Source organism: Ostrinia nubilalis, chromosome 5 (genome assembly GCF_963855985.1).
Source record: "Ostrinia nubilalis chromosome 5, ilOstNubi1.1, whole genome shotgun sequence".
In the NCBI taxonomy this organism is placed as follows: Eukaryota; Metazoa; Arthropoda; class Insecta; order Lepidoptera; family Crambidae; genus Ostrinia; species Ostrinia nubilalis.
This window is the reverse complement of record NC_087092.1, coordinates 16,005,793-16,025,517: the sequence shown is the minus strand read 5'-3', so window position 1 is coordinate 16,025,517 and position 19,725 is coordinate 16,005,793. Positions and strand designations below refer to the sequence as shown.

General features: G+C 36.6%; 1 protein-coding gene across 2 annotated transcripts in view; it reads left to right on the top strand.

Moving 5' to 3' along the window:
• LOC135072049 (uncharacterized) overlaps window positions 1-19,413 on the top strand; it is a 55,306-nt gene extending 35,893 nt beyond the window's left edge. The window contains exons 2-11 of one of the 2 annotated variants that reach the window (XM_063965983.1): window positions 3,854-3,919; window positions 4,748-4,886; window positions 9,572-9,702; window positions 14,153-14,262; window positions 14,583-14,728; window positions 15,357-15,561; window positions 16,444-16,488; window positions 16,588-16,638; window positions 17,613-17,729; window positions 18,508-19,413. In XM_063965983.1, coding sequence (XP_063822053.1) covers window positions 3,854-3,919; window positions 4,748-4,886; window positions 9,572-9,702; window positions 14,153-14,262; window positions 14,583-14,728; window positions 15,357-15,561; window positions 16,444-16,488; window positions 16,588-16,638; window positions 17,613-17,729; window positions 18,508-18,625 — 1,128 coding nt within the window. In that variant the 3' untranslated portion in view covers window positions 18,626-19,413. The remainder of the gene's footprint in view (window positions 1-3,853; window positions 3,920-4,747; window positions 4,887-9,571; window positions 9,703-14,152; window positions 14,263-14,582; window positions 14,729-15,356; window positions 15,562-16,443; window positions 16,489-16,587; window positions 16,639-17,612; window positions 17,730-18,507) is intronic. The other variant, XM_063965984.1, reaches the window with a different exon arrangement.
• The last annotated feature ends 312 nt before the right edge of the window (window positions 19,414-19,725 follow it).

The following is a 19,725-nucleotide window of genomic DNA, read 5'->3' as shown; positions in this document are numbered from 1 at the left end:
GATTATGGAAAATTTCAGAAGGCCCAGAAGTGCCAAGACATAAAGAGAGTCGAAGCACTCAGGTTGGGGACTGACTATCGGACATTTTGCCCAAAGGCAGAATTTGATTGCTAAGTCATAGACGCCTAATGTCGGACTGACACTTACAGATGACAGTCGATTAATGTAACTTTTTTCCGACAAAATGTTTTCTAGTGGTTTTAAAGTTATTATCGGCAACAGCCTGCGTCATCCGGTCGTAGATAAAAGTTTTCGTCCAACAGAATGTATGAACCTTCTGAATTCTCTCCATTTATGGATGTGTCGGATGCAATGCGGAAGGCATGTATGTTGACACTCCTTTTAACAGGCCTGCTAGAGACTCTATCAGCCTGTAAAGGTGTTTCTGACAATCTTGAATGACCTTTCAATTTTGGAAGTGAACTTGATCCTACTAGGTAAAGAAGACACATCGGTTTTTAAAATCATTTATGATAATGTTTAGAGATGAAGTGAAGATGAAAATGAAACGAATTTCCCAAAAACTCACATTTCTTCTCTATGCTACGAGTAACAGTTAAAAATTATTCCTCCGTATTATAGTGTGTTCCTAAAAACTGCCAATTCATGCTTCATCATGAACATGACGTCCACCCAGCCGTCAAAGTTGACATTTAATGACATAATCTTGTGAAGGTGCGCGCGCGCAGATAAGGCTCTGTCAAGGCTGCGCGGGTCTTGACCTAAGCGCTGCAAATATCTGAAAGAAGAGAGAAACAGCGGTTATTCTAAGCCTAATGTCTAGCCAAATCTTGAAATGCCAAACCAATGACGTGTCGTTAGCATAAAATATAGTATATGTTATTAGTAATAACTAGTTTTTGTACAGTATTCAATTATTATTATTTATTTTACACCTGTTTAACAGCATGTGACAAGCAAATAAATAAATAAAATAACATTCCTCGGTTGAACTCGTTATTAGGTAGTTTACTCTACATTGTAGAGTCTACAATGTCTAGATGCTGAAAAAAAAAGTCTTGTTTCTCGGAAACCTCCTGCTAGCACCATATTTTAATGGATATCGCCTGTCAATGAATGAGGACTTTATTTACTCTACATTTAAGTTTACATTTCATCTGTGTTAATTTTTCATGTACTTTATATTGTCGTTCAGTATCCCATTGAATGCAAATGTGCCACAAAAGGCGTTCGCGAGCGGCGTGAAATGCGTGCGTAATATCCAATTTAAAATGATTTAGTGGTTCACTTTTGGCAAACTGTTGGCAAAAAGTTTGAAAGACCTTAAGGATAGAGTTTTGGACCACAATATCCATTTAACAACACATAATGAATGGTAACTATTAATGAGTTCAAGACAATCAATGTGTCATCTTTATTTATGAATATTTACAAGGCTGTCACAGTATATTTTGGTAGCCTCATGTTCTATTTTTTCAAACACATATCTTTAAGAATTCATTTTATACACGCCATCAAATATACGACTAAAAACATTCACATTTAAATACCAAAACATCAAAACCAATCGATAATAATAATATACAAATTGAAAAGATGTGAGCGATGCGCGCGCGCGGTCGAATTGATATAAATTCGCGCGAAGAGCTTTTTTTGATGTTAATGTCCGCGAAACCGATAAAATCACTGTTTATTGCCGAAATAAGATAGGCGATCATCGTACGACATTCAAAAGCGATATCATCAAGAACTCTGTACCGTTTGCTTTAAAAATACTTTTTCGTCACCATTCAGAATTATTTTATTGATGTTTAAATCGGGGTGTAAATGGTGATGGTCTTCAACAAATGTCAAAACACATGGTAATAAAAAAAACTCTTGACCCTAATGAAAATGAAAACTTGACACTGGCTCAAAGGTGCAGACCGCACGAAGCCGTTAACACCTTTGCTGCGGCAATAACTTTCTAATACTTTCCATTCCTTCGGTACAAGGTCAGTAAACCTGGTATTAAAACTTACATTGTGGCGGCACAAGGCTTAAAGACCTTGTAATATTTAAGATATATTAATTTCAATTTTGGCTTCATGTTAATAGATATTGTGTTTTTTTTCTTTGAATATTAATAATAATGCATTTATTGACATACACCTGAAGGCGTTCGTGAATAACTTGTTTAGTATAAAAATTATAGCTATATTCAAAATACAAGGCTTATGCACCCTGTGCCGCACTGAAGTAGGGAAGTCTGGTGGGTATTCTAGGGATGTAAAATACAAATATCGATAGTTTAAATTAAGTTTTAATAAAAATTTAAAAAAGTAACAAACAAAGATGTTTTAATAATTTAGTCTAAATATTTTACAAATAAGACATACGTGCATAAATACTTAAATAAGCTATATTTAAAGAAAACATATTATTTAATAATATTTAGTTACAACTTCAAATGTTTGTCACGAAAAACATTAATTAAATTAGCAATAAATCGTGTAGCAAATTAAATTATAATCAATTTGCAGTTTTGATTTTGTTTGTTTCTCTTGACGCCATTTCGACATGTGCGTTTCTTACGAATGCGAGGCAACACTGGCTGCACGAAGCTAGCGTGGGGTGCGGTACCAGGTGCGCAGGGTACAAGGTGCTTCGACCTGGTTTCGCATTGTAAAGACATTTTATTACTTCCGTGCGGTACCAGGTCTAAAAACCTGGTATTAAGGTAGGTACATCATTGGATTCTATTTTAAGAATACATCATAGATATATATTCATCACTTTCCTACACCGGACCCAATTGAAGTTATGCCTTTCGCACGACAAGGAAGACTATAATTTTCTTAGCCGCACGGTAAGCGAGACGTACACAAGGTCTATAGACCTGGTTTCGCACTCAACGTGTTAACCGAACAAAAAATTAATTTTATTTTACAAATTCAAAATCCAAATTATTATTTAATTGGCTTTTCTATAAAAGCAGCATGTAATGTAGAGATGACAGTACGTGCTCGTACCAAAAACAACAAAATTTCATTTTAAAATTCGACATGCTTGAAAAAAAGTTTTAAATGTTTCTAAAGGTATTTCGATTTTTAGGTTACCTCTTTTAAATTATATTAATTACCCGCAATTGTGAACACGTTGTATGCGATACCCATAAAACCCTTTAATGGAAATTGTTTAATTGTTTCACTTCGACCGGAATTCATGTCAACCATCCCCGCTGCGTTTTAAAGTTTAATTGATTTTTAATGACGTGTTAAATGGGCGTTTATTGCCCTAATTACCTAATTAGTTTTTATTATACTATATGGTAGCATTCTCACGGTTCGATTGGTTATTTACTATATTTAAAAAATAATAATGTCCAAAATTATTGTACCTATTCAAAAAAGTTTTTTGGTTTTATCATGAGATGAGATGCTAATTTGAGCCTAGTCTGGTTTCAAATAACTACATTTTAGACAGGAGAGACCACCAAAGTTATTAAATTCCTAGTGGGGAGGCAGGGATTCTTATGTTTACCGCCTTGTTACATTTTTTTATGATACCATCACTGACATAGGGTGTGCATGAAATAATATCGTAACACAGATTGTGTCGACAGAACATAGAGTAATCCTTGAAAATATGAAATCACGTTCCTTTGTTTTGAGAGCAACACTGAAAACGGAAACTAACTGGATGCTAAATAATTTTTCACGAAATTCATCCACATACAAAATCTTCAATGTCCACAATTTTCAGTGTTTTTTGTCATTACTTTATTTAGAGTTTATTTTACTGGTCACTTACTTGAAGGACTATTATATTTCACCTACACCCTGTATTATAAGCGTTGACCTGTACCAACCTAATGGGCAGACTTATCATTTCTCATTTTTATTGTTCCCAGATGGAAATGAGGCGATACAGGTCCGGCGGGTCGTCCTTCTTAACATACTGGATATTTCTTTTGCAAGTGAGTAAGTTATTACACTTTAATATTTTTATTAGACTCGATTTGCATTTAATTTTGTATTATTATGATAGAGTTTTGGTGTAATGGTGTTAATAGCCAAATAACGTTGGTTCGTCCCAATTCCGAAGCTATCGGATATCGAGTGCATTCGATGACTACTTAACTACCTAAATACCTTGATTGTCTAACTCGGTTATAATAATATTAACACAATTTGATAAGAATCAGAATCATACTAAAACTTTTTTAGGTCTTTGAAATTAGTTGCGCTGGCTAAAACCCGTCTTTTATTGCACTCATTATTACATACTTTGTCGTTTAATAATAAACCAAATCTAAGAGCATTTACACACCCAAAACCTGAGGATTTTGCTTAAGTTCCCCAGGTTGGCCAAACGTGTTGAGAAGGCTATCGCCCGTACCTATTCACAAACATTACTATGAGGTCGTGAGCTAGGAGTGACGACCACGGGCTGGAACACGTAGCGTAGGCAGGCCTCCTACTAGGTGGACCGACGATCTGGTCAAAGTCGCAGGAAGAGCCTGGATGCGGGCAGGGCAGGACCGTTCATTGTGGAAAACCTTGGGGGAGGCCTTTGTCCAGCAGTGGACGTCCTTTGGCTAAAACGAACAAACGAACGAACTATGAGGTCTCACAGTGCGCGTGGACGCACAGGGTGACACACGAACCAATCACAGAGCTCTATTCAACGCTGTGCCTTTGATTTGCTGCTTCACTTAAGCAAGCATCGTTTGTGAATACGGGCGTTTGTGGTTTGTGTACTAGAGGACATGTAGAGTGGTTTTCAGCATTCTCTTGTTTTCCAGATGTTAGGCAGCGCCCGCCGCGGGGCGGAGGGCCACGGGCGGCTCATGGACCCGCCGGCTCGCAACTCCATGTGGCGGTTCGGCTTCCCAAACCCCGTGAACTACAACGACAACGAGCTCTTCTGTGGCGGGTATGCTGGTAGGTATGGTTGTTGATATTCTTCTTTTATTGTAGAGAAATCATGATGTAATCCTGAAGTAGAGGACGTTGAAAGAAGATAGAGATGCCGAGGATGTTGCTAAATTGTGGCTGATGTTCATTGAGATGATGAAAACTGTCACTTTTTTTAGGGCACCGTTTTTGTAACATTAATTGAACACCAAGAGTGTTCCTTAGGGTATTAGGTAGGAGTTGTGCAACAAACATCATGCGAGAAAAGAATATTTGATGTATTATTTGCCTGAAGATTTGAAATGAAAATGAATGAAAAATGATTTTTTTTATTCAGCGACACGATTTGGGATTCTGCGCAAATGGCTTTTGCAATGTGACAAACTGCTAAGTATAACGCAAGTCCGCAAATATCTACCGAACCGAATGTCAAGGTAGTCCAGTCAATAAAGCATTATAGATGGAAAACTGTAGAACACAATTTCTGTCTTCAGGACTTTATTTAGACTAGTTAGGAGGTGAACATAGCAAAAGTCCCCGCCCTTAGCCCTTGAGCCGACGGGGAGAGGGGGGTTTAAAGGTGCCACTTTTCGGTTTTTCGCTTAATCCTCGGAAACTATGCGTCCTAGTGACATGACTACTTTGAACCAAAAAAAGCATATTCAATTTGCTACAGATGAGATGGACAAGTTTTTCTATAAATTGTATAGTTTTCGCGGCATCTGCTCTAGAAGGTCTGTAATATTGGAAATTTTATTTTTGTCTTACATGTTCCCATCAGAAAAAAATCGACTAAATCAACATTGAGCAATCATTCTAGACATGCGGGAGCATGTTAAGCCTAGTTCCAGCGAGGGGACTACACTGTGCGTATATTTAGACGAATCACTTTGAGCCACTTTTGAATCCTCATCACTCAAAAACTACTGGGCATTAACACTTCAAATTTGGCTCATGTGTTGAGACTTACAAGATATACATCAGTTTCAAATTTCATAAATATACCTCAAACGGTTCTTTAGATATTGACGTCCAAAAATCTACATGTCTGACCTATAGACCAAATTCTAACCACTTCCAGATGACCTCGAAGGTTCAAATTTGGCATCCAGAAAGGTAGTTATGTAAATACAAAGGAACAAATAAAAAACCAGTAAATTTTAACATTTCACATGTGATAGATAGATAGTAGTGCTCTAAATATCGATTTTTGAACGTCAATACCTAAATAACCGTTTGAGGTATATTTATGAAATTTGAAGCTGATGTACATCTTGTAAGTCTCAATACATGAGCCAAATTTGAAGTGTTAATGCACAGTAGTTTTTGAATGATGAACAGTCAAAAGTGGCTCTAATTGGTTCGTCTAAATATACGCACGGTGCAGTCCCCTCCATGGAACTAGGCTTAACATGCTTCCGCATGTCTATAGTGTTTGCTCAATGTGGATTTAGTCGATTTTCTCCTGAAAGGAACATGTAAGACAACAATAAAATTTCCAATTTTACAGACCTTCCAGAGCAGATGCCGCAAAAACTATACAAGATATAGAAAAACTTGACGGTCTCACCTGTAGCAAATTGAATAAGCTTTTTTTGGTTCATAGTAGTCATGTCACTAGGACGCATAGTTTCCGAGGATTAAGCGAAAAACCGAAAAGTGGTACCTTTAAACCCCCCTCTCCCCGCCGGCTCAAGGGCAAAGGGCGGGGACTTTTGCTATGTTCACCTCCTAACTAGGCTAAATAAAGTCCCGAGGTCAGAAATTGTGTTCCACGGATTTCTCTCTACACCGTCGTTAAGGCATTCATTGACTGGACTAAGGACAGAACAATAACGGTACGAAGTTAGAAGTTGTTAGAACTAAACGTTTTGGCAACAAAAAGAAAGTGTCAGTTTGCACAATTTATTTTTCAAGATACATCTGCTCAAGTAGGTAAATAAACTTTTTCTAGGTCACATTCCCACTTTTCTTGTCAAGTGCATCCATATTAAATGAGTGTTACATTAAGTAACCAGTAAGCTTCTACTAGGAACGATTGTGAAATTTGTAACTAAAAGACACATCAGCAAAATAGGTACATCATGTTGTTGTAAACGAAGGATAAATTCGTAGCTTATTCTTTGAAATGCAGAAGCTTTTTCTAAAGTGCTTGAATGTACTCGTGTGGACATGTCGAATCCGATTAGAATGTCGGTTACAAACAAACCAACACCATCTCGGATATTCAAATTAGCATGAGTCAAGCAGCAGATGTTGACAAAACAAACATGTCCCAAGCTTCTTATGATGTTTGGCTTTGAGCAGAGGTTAAATACCGGCAACCGTCGCCCGTTTTCCTTGGCTAAACAATCGGTGTGCTGTGAATGGGATGGTGCATGATTCATAAGCCTTTGACCGGGTTAATTGCAGTTCGAATATATGAAAAAAACTTACTTTAGCTGCTGAAGTAGAAAGTTAAACGTTAGTCATCTTTCAGAGTAGTCTCAGACTGTTAGGTGCTATGTAGTTCCAAAATTCAGACTGTTGTTTTGTAACATAATCAGTTTACCTAAAGCTTCATCAATTCAAGAATCAGCCTCTTTCACTGCAATGGCCCACCCCACCTTATCGTCCCGAAGCAGTGTTAAATTGTTATTTTTAACACAGAGTTGTAGCACCCAACTTTGACCGTAACTATAACGATAACCGGTGTTTTTGTAGATTGACAGATTTTTGACGTTTGTTAAAGTTAAAGATGACGGTGCAACCCAGCCCGTATTTTTATCCTGTATCCATTCGAAACGTGTTTATAGATACTAAATTACTACGAATTGCAGAACAACTCGGTTATTTTATCCGTGGTTTTCGTAGAACTGATAAGGTTACAGGATATTGTACCCAGCAGGCACGGATAATGGATTTCACGCGCGGAAAATAAAGTCCCATTGACGCACATAAAGGTTTATCGACAAAAACTAATTGATGATACAAACAATGATGATGGCGCCGATGTACCATACTGTACAGATGATAGCACATCGGACTTTAATGTCGATGGAAAATAGACCCTAATACTACTACTTTTAAGATGCTACGGTGTTTAGTTTGATGAGCCGTCGACTGTACATCCTTGTGTTGTGAACTTGTGGTCCCAGGGCAATATCCTTGCTCTGAATATTTTTGGCAAACATTTTTTGTCCCCCATTGATTGGTTTAATGATGCGCGAAGGCACTATGCTTAACTAATGAAAAGTTCACTGAACCCATTGTTGTCGGCTAAGTATTCAATTATTCCTAGAATAATGCAAGTCAACGGTGGATCTTTGAACTGTGTACTGTTATAAAAAAATATTTCAAGACAATGCGATGATTCACTAAGAAATGATGACTGTGCAAGTTTGTGCTGTTCGTTCTATTTTTAGCTTACGATTTTCCTAGAATTACTGGTGTAAGGCACTGTTAGTCTGGCTGTGAAAAGACTATAGCATATATCCTGTCTTGGACATTGTATTAAATATTAGTTAAGGTAAATTTGGAAAAGAAGATAGCAGATAGATAGATTAACTGATAACTAAGACTGAGTTGCACCATCTTACTTTAACAAACTTCAAAAATCTGTCTAATCCCAACTAATATTATAAATGCGAAAGTAACTCTGTCTGTCTGTCTGTCTGTCTGTCTGTCTGTCTGTCTGTCTGTTACGCTTTCCCGCTTAAACCTCGCAACCGATTTTGATGAAATTTGGCATAGAGATAGTTTGAGTCCCGGGAAAGAACATAGGATAGTTTTTATCCCGGTTTTTGAAACAGGGACGCGCGCGATAAAGTTTTTCTGTGACAGACAAAATTCCACGCGGGCGAAGCCGCGGGCGGAAAGCTAGTTCCATATAAAAAGCACCGGTTATCGTCATAGTTACGGTTAAAGTTAGGTGGTACAACTCAACCTAAATTAGTAATTAGTTTGAATAGTGTAATTGGTACTACCGTTCTATTCATGAATAAATAAAATAAATAAGAAACGAAAAGGATCCAATGCTATCTATTTATAATGTAGAGTTCATTGTAGAGCCAAAAAATAGAAACTTCCATAATAGCAGAAACCATTTTGTTCGTTAAATTCCGATCAGGTCAACTGCTTTATCTAATAAACAGCTTTTCCGTACAATAACCCACGTTTTAATTAGATTCCAGTTTTTGCAGCTTGACATTTAAACTTGATTTAAATTCAGCTTGGATGAAGTATTTAAAGCAGTTTTAAAGGCAATCAGGAACTAAGTCGAGTACATGCTTATGTATGTACTATATTATTATATTGTTAAACTAGTTGAGATGCTTTTTGCATATTTTTGACAAAAACTTTAAAACCTGAACCAGTATAATTTTATGTTGAGTCTTTAGATCGATACTTTGTTTCATAGACTGGATTCGTTTTTATTCGAGACGTATGTGGCCACGAACACACTGTCTACTTTTTTACCCATACGGAAGCACTAGACCTGCAATTCACCTGGGAAAGTGATGATCAGGTTGCCGATAGACTAGCTTCACTTTACAGGCTTAACTCTCTGAATTATTACCATGATTATAGTGAAAGAAAGAACACTTTCTCTCTCTACCCAGTCGGTGCACTCTTGCCAGAGAGGTCGCGGTCATCATTGTGTATCACGATGAGTGATGGGTGAACACGTTACATAATGAAAACTTTAAAGCAATATGTATTTTACTTCTCAGTCCAATGGGAGCAGAATAAAGGGCAGTGCGGAATATGCGGGGACGCGCATCACTTGAGCGAGCCGAGGCCGCACGAGGCCGGCGGCATGTATGGGAAGGGGATCGTCACGAGGCACTACAGCGTTGGACAGGTTTGTGATCAACTAAGTACATTTTGAAGAACCTAGGATACGTGGCACTGGTCAGATGATCAGATCGCATCAATACAAAATGTATAGAGACCCAAAGTTGTTCAAACATAATGCGGTCTGCCTGCGTTATTTTTAACCTGACCGCAGGCCGCAGAATGCATCCATGTGTCAAATCCTAAGAGTATTAAAAAATGCTGTTGCATGATGTTGCTACCTTTGGGTCAATTTCCCAAACACATTTTTTGAGCGGCGTAGCTGCAAATCATATGTTTTTTATGACATAGAACTTTGATTTTTTTTTACACGAAAATATACAGAGGTTCCATTTTGAGGACAACATTATTAATGAGTATTTTCTTTTACAATTTCGACAAAAATTATTGAACTAAGCGTTTCTAATTTTGGTGCAGTGTCCACATCCTTAATTTCTTACAATATGTATTTTTTTAGCTGAAGATCAAAACAGAACTTAGGGAAAAAGTATATTTTTGAATTATACAATCTATCTATTATCTAAGATTACCAAATTAAGCAAGTTTCCCAAATAACTGTGATTAAGTCACGTCCTTAAGTTTTGTCCGCGAAAAATTTATGATTTTGATGTCAATAATGAAATAGCTCGTCAGTTTCTTTAAAGATCAAACAGGATTTAAACACTCCCATCATTCGTTAGGTTTAGTACCGCCCCCGCGAGCAGTGACGGCAGACGGGTGCAAGACCTCTGCGTCTTCCCGCCAAAAACGTAAATGTGTTGTTTTTTTTTAAACGGACAACAATTCTGCAATTTTGGTGTCTTTTTGTATAAGATTTCTAAGCTATTCTTTTTAGTTGAATTCCTTGTATAATGTAAGGGAACTGTTTTCATACCATGTGTTAAAATGTTGTTGTTATATTTAAAACAGATTTCATATAATTTAGTTTTTTCAACGAGAATCTAATTTTGGTGAGTCAATTTTGGTGTTTTTGGTGGTGCACCAAAGCATTTTTAACCGACTTAACTCCGTCAATTGTGAACCGATTTTCAAAATTCTTTTTTTGTTCTATAGGGTACACTTATGTGGTGGTCCCATTGTCACCAAGTCAGGATCTGATGATGGGATCCTAGGGAAATCGAGAGTAAACCTCAAATTTTGTAGGAATGCAATACGTTTTCTTAAGTTATTCAAGTAGTCATCATCTAATGTTGATGAGGTGATGATGGAAGGTAAAACTCCTTAACGCTTAGGAGTTGGAGGATAATTCTTTAAATATTTTATGTAGGTATGTACATACAGTTGTATTATTTCAGGTATTTAAGATGAGCTGATGATGAAAGGTCAAACTACATAAGTTAGGAGTTAGATGATACTCAATACTCATTTGTTGATACATACATTGACACATGATTCATTGATGGGTACTTCTCATTTACACTCAAATTTGATGGTCACACAATAATAGTTCATAAACGGTATAAGATAGAACAATAACTTTGAAATCAGATGATTAAATATCTATTTAGCTACATACAAAATAAATTTTATCGTAATAGAAGCAAAAATAATACGAAAAAATCACATGAAACCATAAAAAACGGGGTCATTTTTCGCGTTCTCATCGTGTCACACCTTCGGTTGCAATGAAACATTTGGTTACTGCATTCACAATTTTCATTCAATTTGTGTGTAGCATATACTAAAATCATCGTAATTAAATATACTTTCCACACAATAGTCAAAAAAATATCTTCTTATAATTATTTTGAATTGAGAAAGCGAAATACGTTGGTCACACGATTTTAGGTACCTAAAATTTTGAGTAATAATACAAGATTGCCGTTAAACTGAACACCAACAACCAATCACAGCGTTCTATTCGGTTAACGTCAGTCGCGCTTCGACCATTGGGGAGGTGAGATAGGTCGATCGTCGCTCCGCGAAAAAAATACGTAACTTTTTGTGATTATCCATAGAAATACCGTCGCTTGCTTGAACAATATTTTCTACCTCTAAAATTTAAACAATTTAATTGAAACTTTGCCATTGAACACTTAACATGTTAGACTTATTTGTGTAGTATTCAACTTGAACCGTTAAATTCAAATTTAAGGATAATTCATAAAAAACTAAAATTTTCGTCACCTTCGTGGCATCACCTTCGTGGTGTTTTATACACGAAGGTGATTTAAGGCCACGAAAGTGATTTCTTGCTTTGGTTTATTTTAAAATATAATGACTGGTGTTTATGTTTTTACAATATTTTAATAACTAATAAATTATACGTGGTAAGTAGAGATCAGTACATCAATAAATAAATAAGGGCCTCGTATTTTTGTTGTCTGTCTGTCTGTGTGACTGTATGTATGTCTGTATATGTGACTGTGTGTGTGTATCTGTTTGTAAGATAAATTTAATCTGAAGTTTGAGTTAAAAGTTGTACAACAAAAATACGAGGCCCTCTGGCCTAAATAAAAAATATATTTTTGTTGAGGGACTGATAATCAGTTAGAGTTCTTTTTTATTGAGGTACTGATAATCCGTTTTTTGCTTCTTTAGCATTTCAGAATGCCACCAGTGTCACCCTTAAAACCAATTGCGTAGAATCTTGTAACTTAGTAGGTGACGTAATCGGTAAAAGAAGAACGGTCACGCCCCATACAAAAAAAACCCAGACCCGACAGAAACAAGACATACCTCAGTTTTTTTGTCATGTCTTAATTAGTTAAATTATATATTTTTTATATTCAAAATCTATGTATAACACCAAAATATTACCCTTTGTTTTTGTTCAGGCGTTATACAAAAACTAATACAAAATGCCTATTTATCACCAAAATTGGTAAATGTATGTACCTAAATGTCTATTACAGCTGCTATGGAATGTATCTAGGTGACCTGGAGATACAGCCGGATTATACAGGGTGGAAACGATAAGTGATCTCACTCGATTATTTCTAAACTATACAAGATATCGAAAAACTAGTTACTGATTCTGAAAGTGCTTCACGAGCTCTTTCAAATGGTACTAATAATAGGGTACAGATTATGGAAGCTGGTAACATTGAATTTTTGGATTTTGTAACTTATTATTTTTTCCACCCTGTATAATTCGGCTGTATCTCCAGGTCACCTAGATACATTCCATAGCAGCTGTAATAGACATTTAGGTACATACATTTACCAATTTTGGTGATAAATAGGCAATTTGTATTAGTTTTTGTATAACGCCTGAACAAAAACAAAGGGTAACATTTTGGTGTTATACATAGATTTCGAATATAAAAAATATATAATTTATCTAATTAAGACATGACAAAAAAACTGAGGTATGTCTCGTTTCTGTCGGGCCTGGGTCACAGATGACCGTTCTTCTTTTATCTTGTATTTAAGTAGGTACTATTATGTAGCTATTTATATTATGTTATTGCTATTTATCTATGAAAATAAGACAAAATATATGTTTTATAAACACTTAAGAGTCATTTACAGTAGTAAAGTTTGAAAAAAATATTGCTGTGAAGTACAGAATCACTTTCGTGGCATCAAAAAATTCAAAACGTTAAAGCTTCCAAACGAGACTCACTATTTGACTGATTTACTGAGAATACAATCTTCACATCAAGCGCTACAATTTTTGTTTACAAAAAGTTGAAATAAGTTAGAAATAAAATTCGCCACGAAGGTGACGATGAGAACCGTGGCGATGAGAAATAGCCTGATACTTTTTAGTTGCCGATATTTAAAGTAGGGAGCCTGTATTTTGCTAGGAAGATTATTTACACTTGGATTGTGATTTACATTTTGTAATGGAAAATTATAGTCTTTATCACATTAAACATAGGTACTGTCCCTCTTCAGTGACAATAACAAGGACTAATCAACTAAAAAGCATGAAAAAAAAATAATTTTAACAAAAAAATTAAAACCGACGCCAAAAATCACTTAAAAGTAGAAAATAAGTACGTCGTTATTTATTTATTAGGACAATATACCATGTTTAATATTTTTGGAGTCGGTGCTGGTAAATTTAAAACATTTCTTGAGCTTGGCACTAAGCAGGCTGGCACCGACATGACCGACTGACAGCATTTCTAATTTTGGTGCTTTAGTATAAATTTTGGTGTAAGGAAAATCTAAAAAACTGCTGGACAAAATTTAATGTCTTAATCATTTTAGAAACAGTATAAGTTTCCAATAAATTTGATCTATAATAAAAGAATAAAAATACACAAATAACAATTTCCACCAAAATTAGGCAAAAATATGCACTTGTTGAAATTCACCCCTTTAAGCTTTTAAAATACCATTACATGTTTAATGGGAAAAGTGTTCTGTCGCTCATAAGTTAAAAAGACAGGCTCTAATTGTACATTATATTCTGCATTTAGTTACACATAAAATGTATGAAATCGTCATCGTTTACAGATCAAGTTTGGGTGGACTAAAATTTACCTACATTTGGTCACTTCCAGGAAATAGAAATAGAGGTAGAATTGACTGCCAACCATTTGGGGACGTTCGTGATCAAGATGTGCCCGAACAACAATCCCAAGCAGGAAGCCAGCCAGGAATGTTTTGATAGGTAAGACTCAGACTAAACTACAAATCTTAACCATACTGTTAGGTTGAACCTTTACGTTGAGGTTTTTAAAAAGACAAGTGGAATTAGCCTAGGAATAAAACAACTAGTTGGATGAAGACTGGTGAACGGTGAGCCCATAAGGCGGACGATTTGTATTGCACAAAGTCCTAAATAGTCCTGTTAACCCATTCCCATTTCAAGTGATTGACAGGGTCGAGCTACTTAGCTCGCCAGTCTGATGCCGATATGGTGCTATTGTTGCTTACGATCGACAAAAATCTAACAGGTACTTTTTTTTTTTATGTTATATTCGTTTCCAGGCACCCCCTGCACATATCAGGCACCCGGGAGGACCGGTTCCTCATCCCGCTGGACACGGCTAAGAAGGAAATCTTCAGGTACCGGGTGCGGCTGCCACCCTACGTCACCTGCACGCAGTGTGTGCTGCAGTGGACCTACTACACTGGTAAGTGTTCCAGGCCAGTCTTACCACGAAAAGAGAACCATAGTAAACTAGCTTTCCGCCCGCGGCTGCGCCCGCGTGGAATTTTGTCTGTCACAGAAAAACTTTATCGCGTGCGTCCCTGTTTCAAAAACCGGGATAAAAACTATCCTATGTCCTTCCTTTCCCGTGAAATTTCGTCAAAATCGGTTCAGTGATTTAGGCGTGAAAGCAAGACAGACAGACAGAGTTACTTTCGCATTTATAATATTAAGTAGTATAGAGTATAGATAGAAGAGCGGGACTGAGGCTACATTTTAGGTCTATTCCAGTTTGATCATCAGTGGACATCTTTCGGCTGAAACGAACGAACGAACATTTCGCTATACGTTTAACAGTGTGCTTACCATGAGTTTACGTTAGGTGTGCTCGCTAGCGACTGCGTAAAAAAATGACATTACTTGTATGACATATTGTTCAGCGCCCCTAGCGGCTACTTTCAAGAAACAAAATCTTCATAGAGATTTTTGACGTACTCGCTAGCGAGCACACTTATCGTAAACTCATGGTAGGTACACAGCAGCTTTATCGAGTCGAAGCCGATAACGAATGTCACACCACCGGCACAAATCACCTTTCAAGCTTCTTCCAGGTAACATGTGGGGCATCTGCCCCAACGGGACGGAGGCGGTGGGCTGCGGCCGCTCGGAAACCTTCCGCAACTGCGCCGACGTGAGCGTGGTGACCAGCACTGGTGGTCTACCACCAGCCTTCGCAGACCTCCGGAGGGACTACCCCTTCCTGCTTTATTACCGGGACTTCAGGATGCCGCAGAACGTCTATCCTTTGGTTATCAGGTGAGTAGAACATTTTAATGAAGAATTGTTTTTTAATTCCATCTTATTTAGAAAGACAAGATTGTTTCTCTGCCATGTGTGGTCATTACTGCCCGCTGTAAAGATTTTGTTGCTCCTTACTAATATAATAAAAGTTACACACGTGTTGAACACTAAGGCTGAGTTGCACCATCTAACTTTGACCGTAACTATTACGTTAACCGGTCTATTTTGTATGGAGTTTGACAGGTTTTTGACGTTGGTGAAAGTTAAAGTAAGATGGTGCAACACACCCTAACCCGATTGAGTTAACTGCGCACCTGGCAGCCATGACGTCAATCGACGCTCTGGTACGCACCGGGCGAAAGCGAGGAGTTGTGCGGGTGAATGCGAGGGAGAGTCGCATTCCAGTGAGGTGGGCAGTTAGCTCAATCGGGTTGATTGTCTCGTCACTCTTCACTGTATTTATTTATTTACTTTAAATGCAACAGATGGATGCTAGTGTTCAATGCGTTGTATACCGTTACCAGTTTGGTATGTACAGTTTGTGAAACATATTGATCGAATTATGTTTGTTAATCGTATCGCACCTCATACTATAAACTTTTTACATTCTAGCTTTTTTCTATATCGACGTTACTTATCTATGAGACTTTTGTATTAATTTTTATAGCAATTCATCATTTAAAGCTGAACAAAAAAGGCGATAAAATATTTTTATCTAAGTATTACTTTACCTACTGATAAATTATCTACTTCTCATTTCTAATTCTTTATGCTTTTTCATCATTGAACGGCTGACTGAAACTTAAATGTCAAATAATATTGTACAAAACTAAGCAAAAAAGACCAAAACATTTAAAACAAAAAGTTTCAGTCAGCCTCATATGCTTGATATTTCAGAGAAACTCGTAAAGACTCCATGATGGGAAGGTTTCAAGTTATTAGGTAATCACGCTGCTTTATCATTTCTATCATATATTTTTCTGTATCATACAAATAATATGTCATTAACGTGCACTTTTATAATGTGTTGAATTTTTTCAGCAACGATATATCCGACATTGACGAGGACGATAGTAAACCGCCCGTTATTAGGTACCCTCAGATTTGTTGTGAATGCCGGTGATGGCTGTGGACCCGGCTTTTTGTGAATAATTTCTCTGTCTTTGAGTCTTCTTTGTAGATGAAAAGGGTGGATCCTAATTCCTGAAAGAAACTTTTTTAAATTGCTACATGACTAACGTAACATAAAATAAGTTTACGAGAAATAGTTGTTAGTATTTCTCGTAAAGTTATTTTACTAAGTAGTAATAATTAAATTAAGTAGAGGTAGAAACGATTACTATATGGATCTGCCCTTAATTTCTAGTGTACAGTGTCAGTAACAATTAAAACTTTTTAATTGTTTAAAAATGTATACGTTACTAACTTGTTATTTGTGTTTAAAGTTGTACTTATTTGGTTTGAACCCAACTCCATTATATGTTTTCTGAACTAAACTTCAGAAACCTGTAACTATCTACCTGATTAGATTAGGTAATTTTAACTCAATTTAGTCTGTGTAAATAAAAACAAATAATGATTAGATAGTCTAACTGCCTGCGATTTGTTTGTCACTAAACTTTTGAACTACTGTCGTGTTAACTATTTCCACTACGTTTTGTAACTAACACCCTGTAGAAACTTGTTTTAATATCAGAAAATAAGACTGTAAATAACTCTTTATCTGTAAAGTAGATAATGTAAATAAAGTAGGCTTACCAAGTTTTAGTTTTAAAATTAGAACATGTTAGAAAATATTGGTTAAGTAATTCAAAATTATTATTGTTATTAATAACTAACCCTCCGACAGAATTGCAAAAAATATTTTACGTAACAAATTAAAGACGACAGCACATTAAGCTACACATTGAAATATCTTATGTATCTTAGCTGAGCTATGTGCTGTATGCTGTCTCTGTACCTATCTACATACTGTTTCAGGTTTGGGTTATTACAACTCTGGTATGAGATTATGGCTGCAAAACATCATTACTTCCATTTTCTAACACACTTTTTGAATGTTTCAGGGACCAAGTGTGCATACCGACGGAAGGTTTCCGCATGATCCCCGGCATGCAGAACTGGTGCCAGACCAACTGTCTGCGGTACCCGCCCAACTGTCCGTTAGCTTTGTGTCAATGCCCGTGAGTAGTCAAAATTCATATGGTTGAAGATATTACTCCTAACATGCCTATTTGCGGTAAAGAATACGTGCTTCATCATCATCATCATTTCAGCCATAGGACGTCCACTGCTGAACATAGGCCTCCCCCAATGCTTTCCATGTTGATCGATTGGTACGTCCAGCTGTGGTCCAGCGCTTCCCTGCTACCTTTACGATGTCGTCGGTCCACCTTTTAGGTGGACGTCTCACGCTGCGTTGCAAAAGAATGCGTGCTTGAGTCCACCAAAAGATGGCGCTGCTTGTCATTGAATCGCGGTAGCGAGAGAACATCTCGTGCTACGTTGTTTTTTATGAAGCACATTCAGTGAACTTATAAACGAACATAGAAAGAAATTGCTCCCTTTTATAGGTCAGTTAAACCCGTATTCACAAACATTACTAAGAAGTCTCACAGGGCGCGTGGACGCACAGGGTCCCAAAAAACCTATTCATAGACAATACTTGAGTGCCGGACATACGAACCTATCACAGAGCTCTATTCAACGCTGTGCTTCGCATAAAGTGGCTGCTTCACATAAGCAATCATTAGGATTTCGCTGAACGACTTGTATCCGAGCACCCCTGCTAAGATTGATAACTCATATTACCTAGAGTTTTTAGCTGTTTCCGCATTTAGCCCTCTGCCATTGTGCGTGTTTTTTTTCTCTACATACTCCAATTCACCCAGATCACCAGGAAGACTGGACTGCTCCTAAAACCCATCGTATTTACCTAATCATTCCAATTCAAATTCCCAGACAAGTGTGCGAAGCCGTGGGCGAGATCGAGGGCCGCGACGGCGCGGACGTGTACTGCATGGACCAGTGCATCGTGTACCCGCCGCACTGCCCCAAGAACAGGTGTCGCTGCTACTGATCCTGGTCTACGTCACGTGGCTGCACAGCGAAAACATTAGGCTCTTCTAAAACGACGATGAGAGCGTATCTAAAACTTAAGTACTTTGGAAAGACGTCGAAATCCCAAGAATTTTCTTCATAGAGATTCACATAAAAAAGGTTTTTGATGAGAAAACCTCCATTATCATTCTTGTTTTTATATAGATTCATAAGTACAATTTAAATTTTTGGTTGAATTGAATCCAAATGTGCAGCCAAGTCAAAAACATATTCCCTTAAAAGATATTGATAAAATAAAGTGGTTCTTCGAACATTAGCATTTTTTTCATAACTTGTCTTAAAAATATTTTTTGTAAGAACCTACCGTTAGGTAAAATGGATCAAACATTTTGTTTACCTTCGTTTAAGTAGTTATTGTATTGTTACAGTTCAATACATTACGGTAAAAAAAATGAACAATTCCAGCAATATTATTTTGTATTACAGTTTCCTGAAAAATCTGTTCTTTGAACTCTTTGTACAGTTGTAGAATATTTTAGATTGTATAGTGTAGTTAATAGTGAATTGTGTAAAATAAATAAATAATTATGTAAAAACATGACATTTTCTTGGAGTTAAATACAGTTGTTCAAAGTATTTATCACTTCAAATAAATGTCGTCTTATTGGTATTAAGGAATTTTGAAATTATTATTTGCCATAAAATAAATAAACGTGCCAGATAAACTACAATGAGTTTATTTTTCCATAAGATTTTTAAAGAATGTTTTAGAATTAATATTTGTAAAAATAAATAAAAATAAAAGAAGTCTTGTGTTTTATTTCAATATACATACTTACATAACTGCTTACTTACTTTCATATGTAGTAACAATATTAATATACCTAATTGTGACAATAAGTTATTACATTATATGGGCATTTCTACGGGGACGACCGATCGACCTACTGGGGCGAAAAAAGTACCTTTAAAATTGAAGTACGGACTTGAAAAAAATCACACGTATTTATAGGACTCTTGACTTGATGGAGAGCATATTTAGAAGACCGCCAGGTTTTACATCTCGCCTTGAAAAAATCCGAAAGTTCAAAAACGGGCGAAATTTGGCCTAAAATGGAG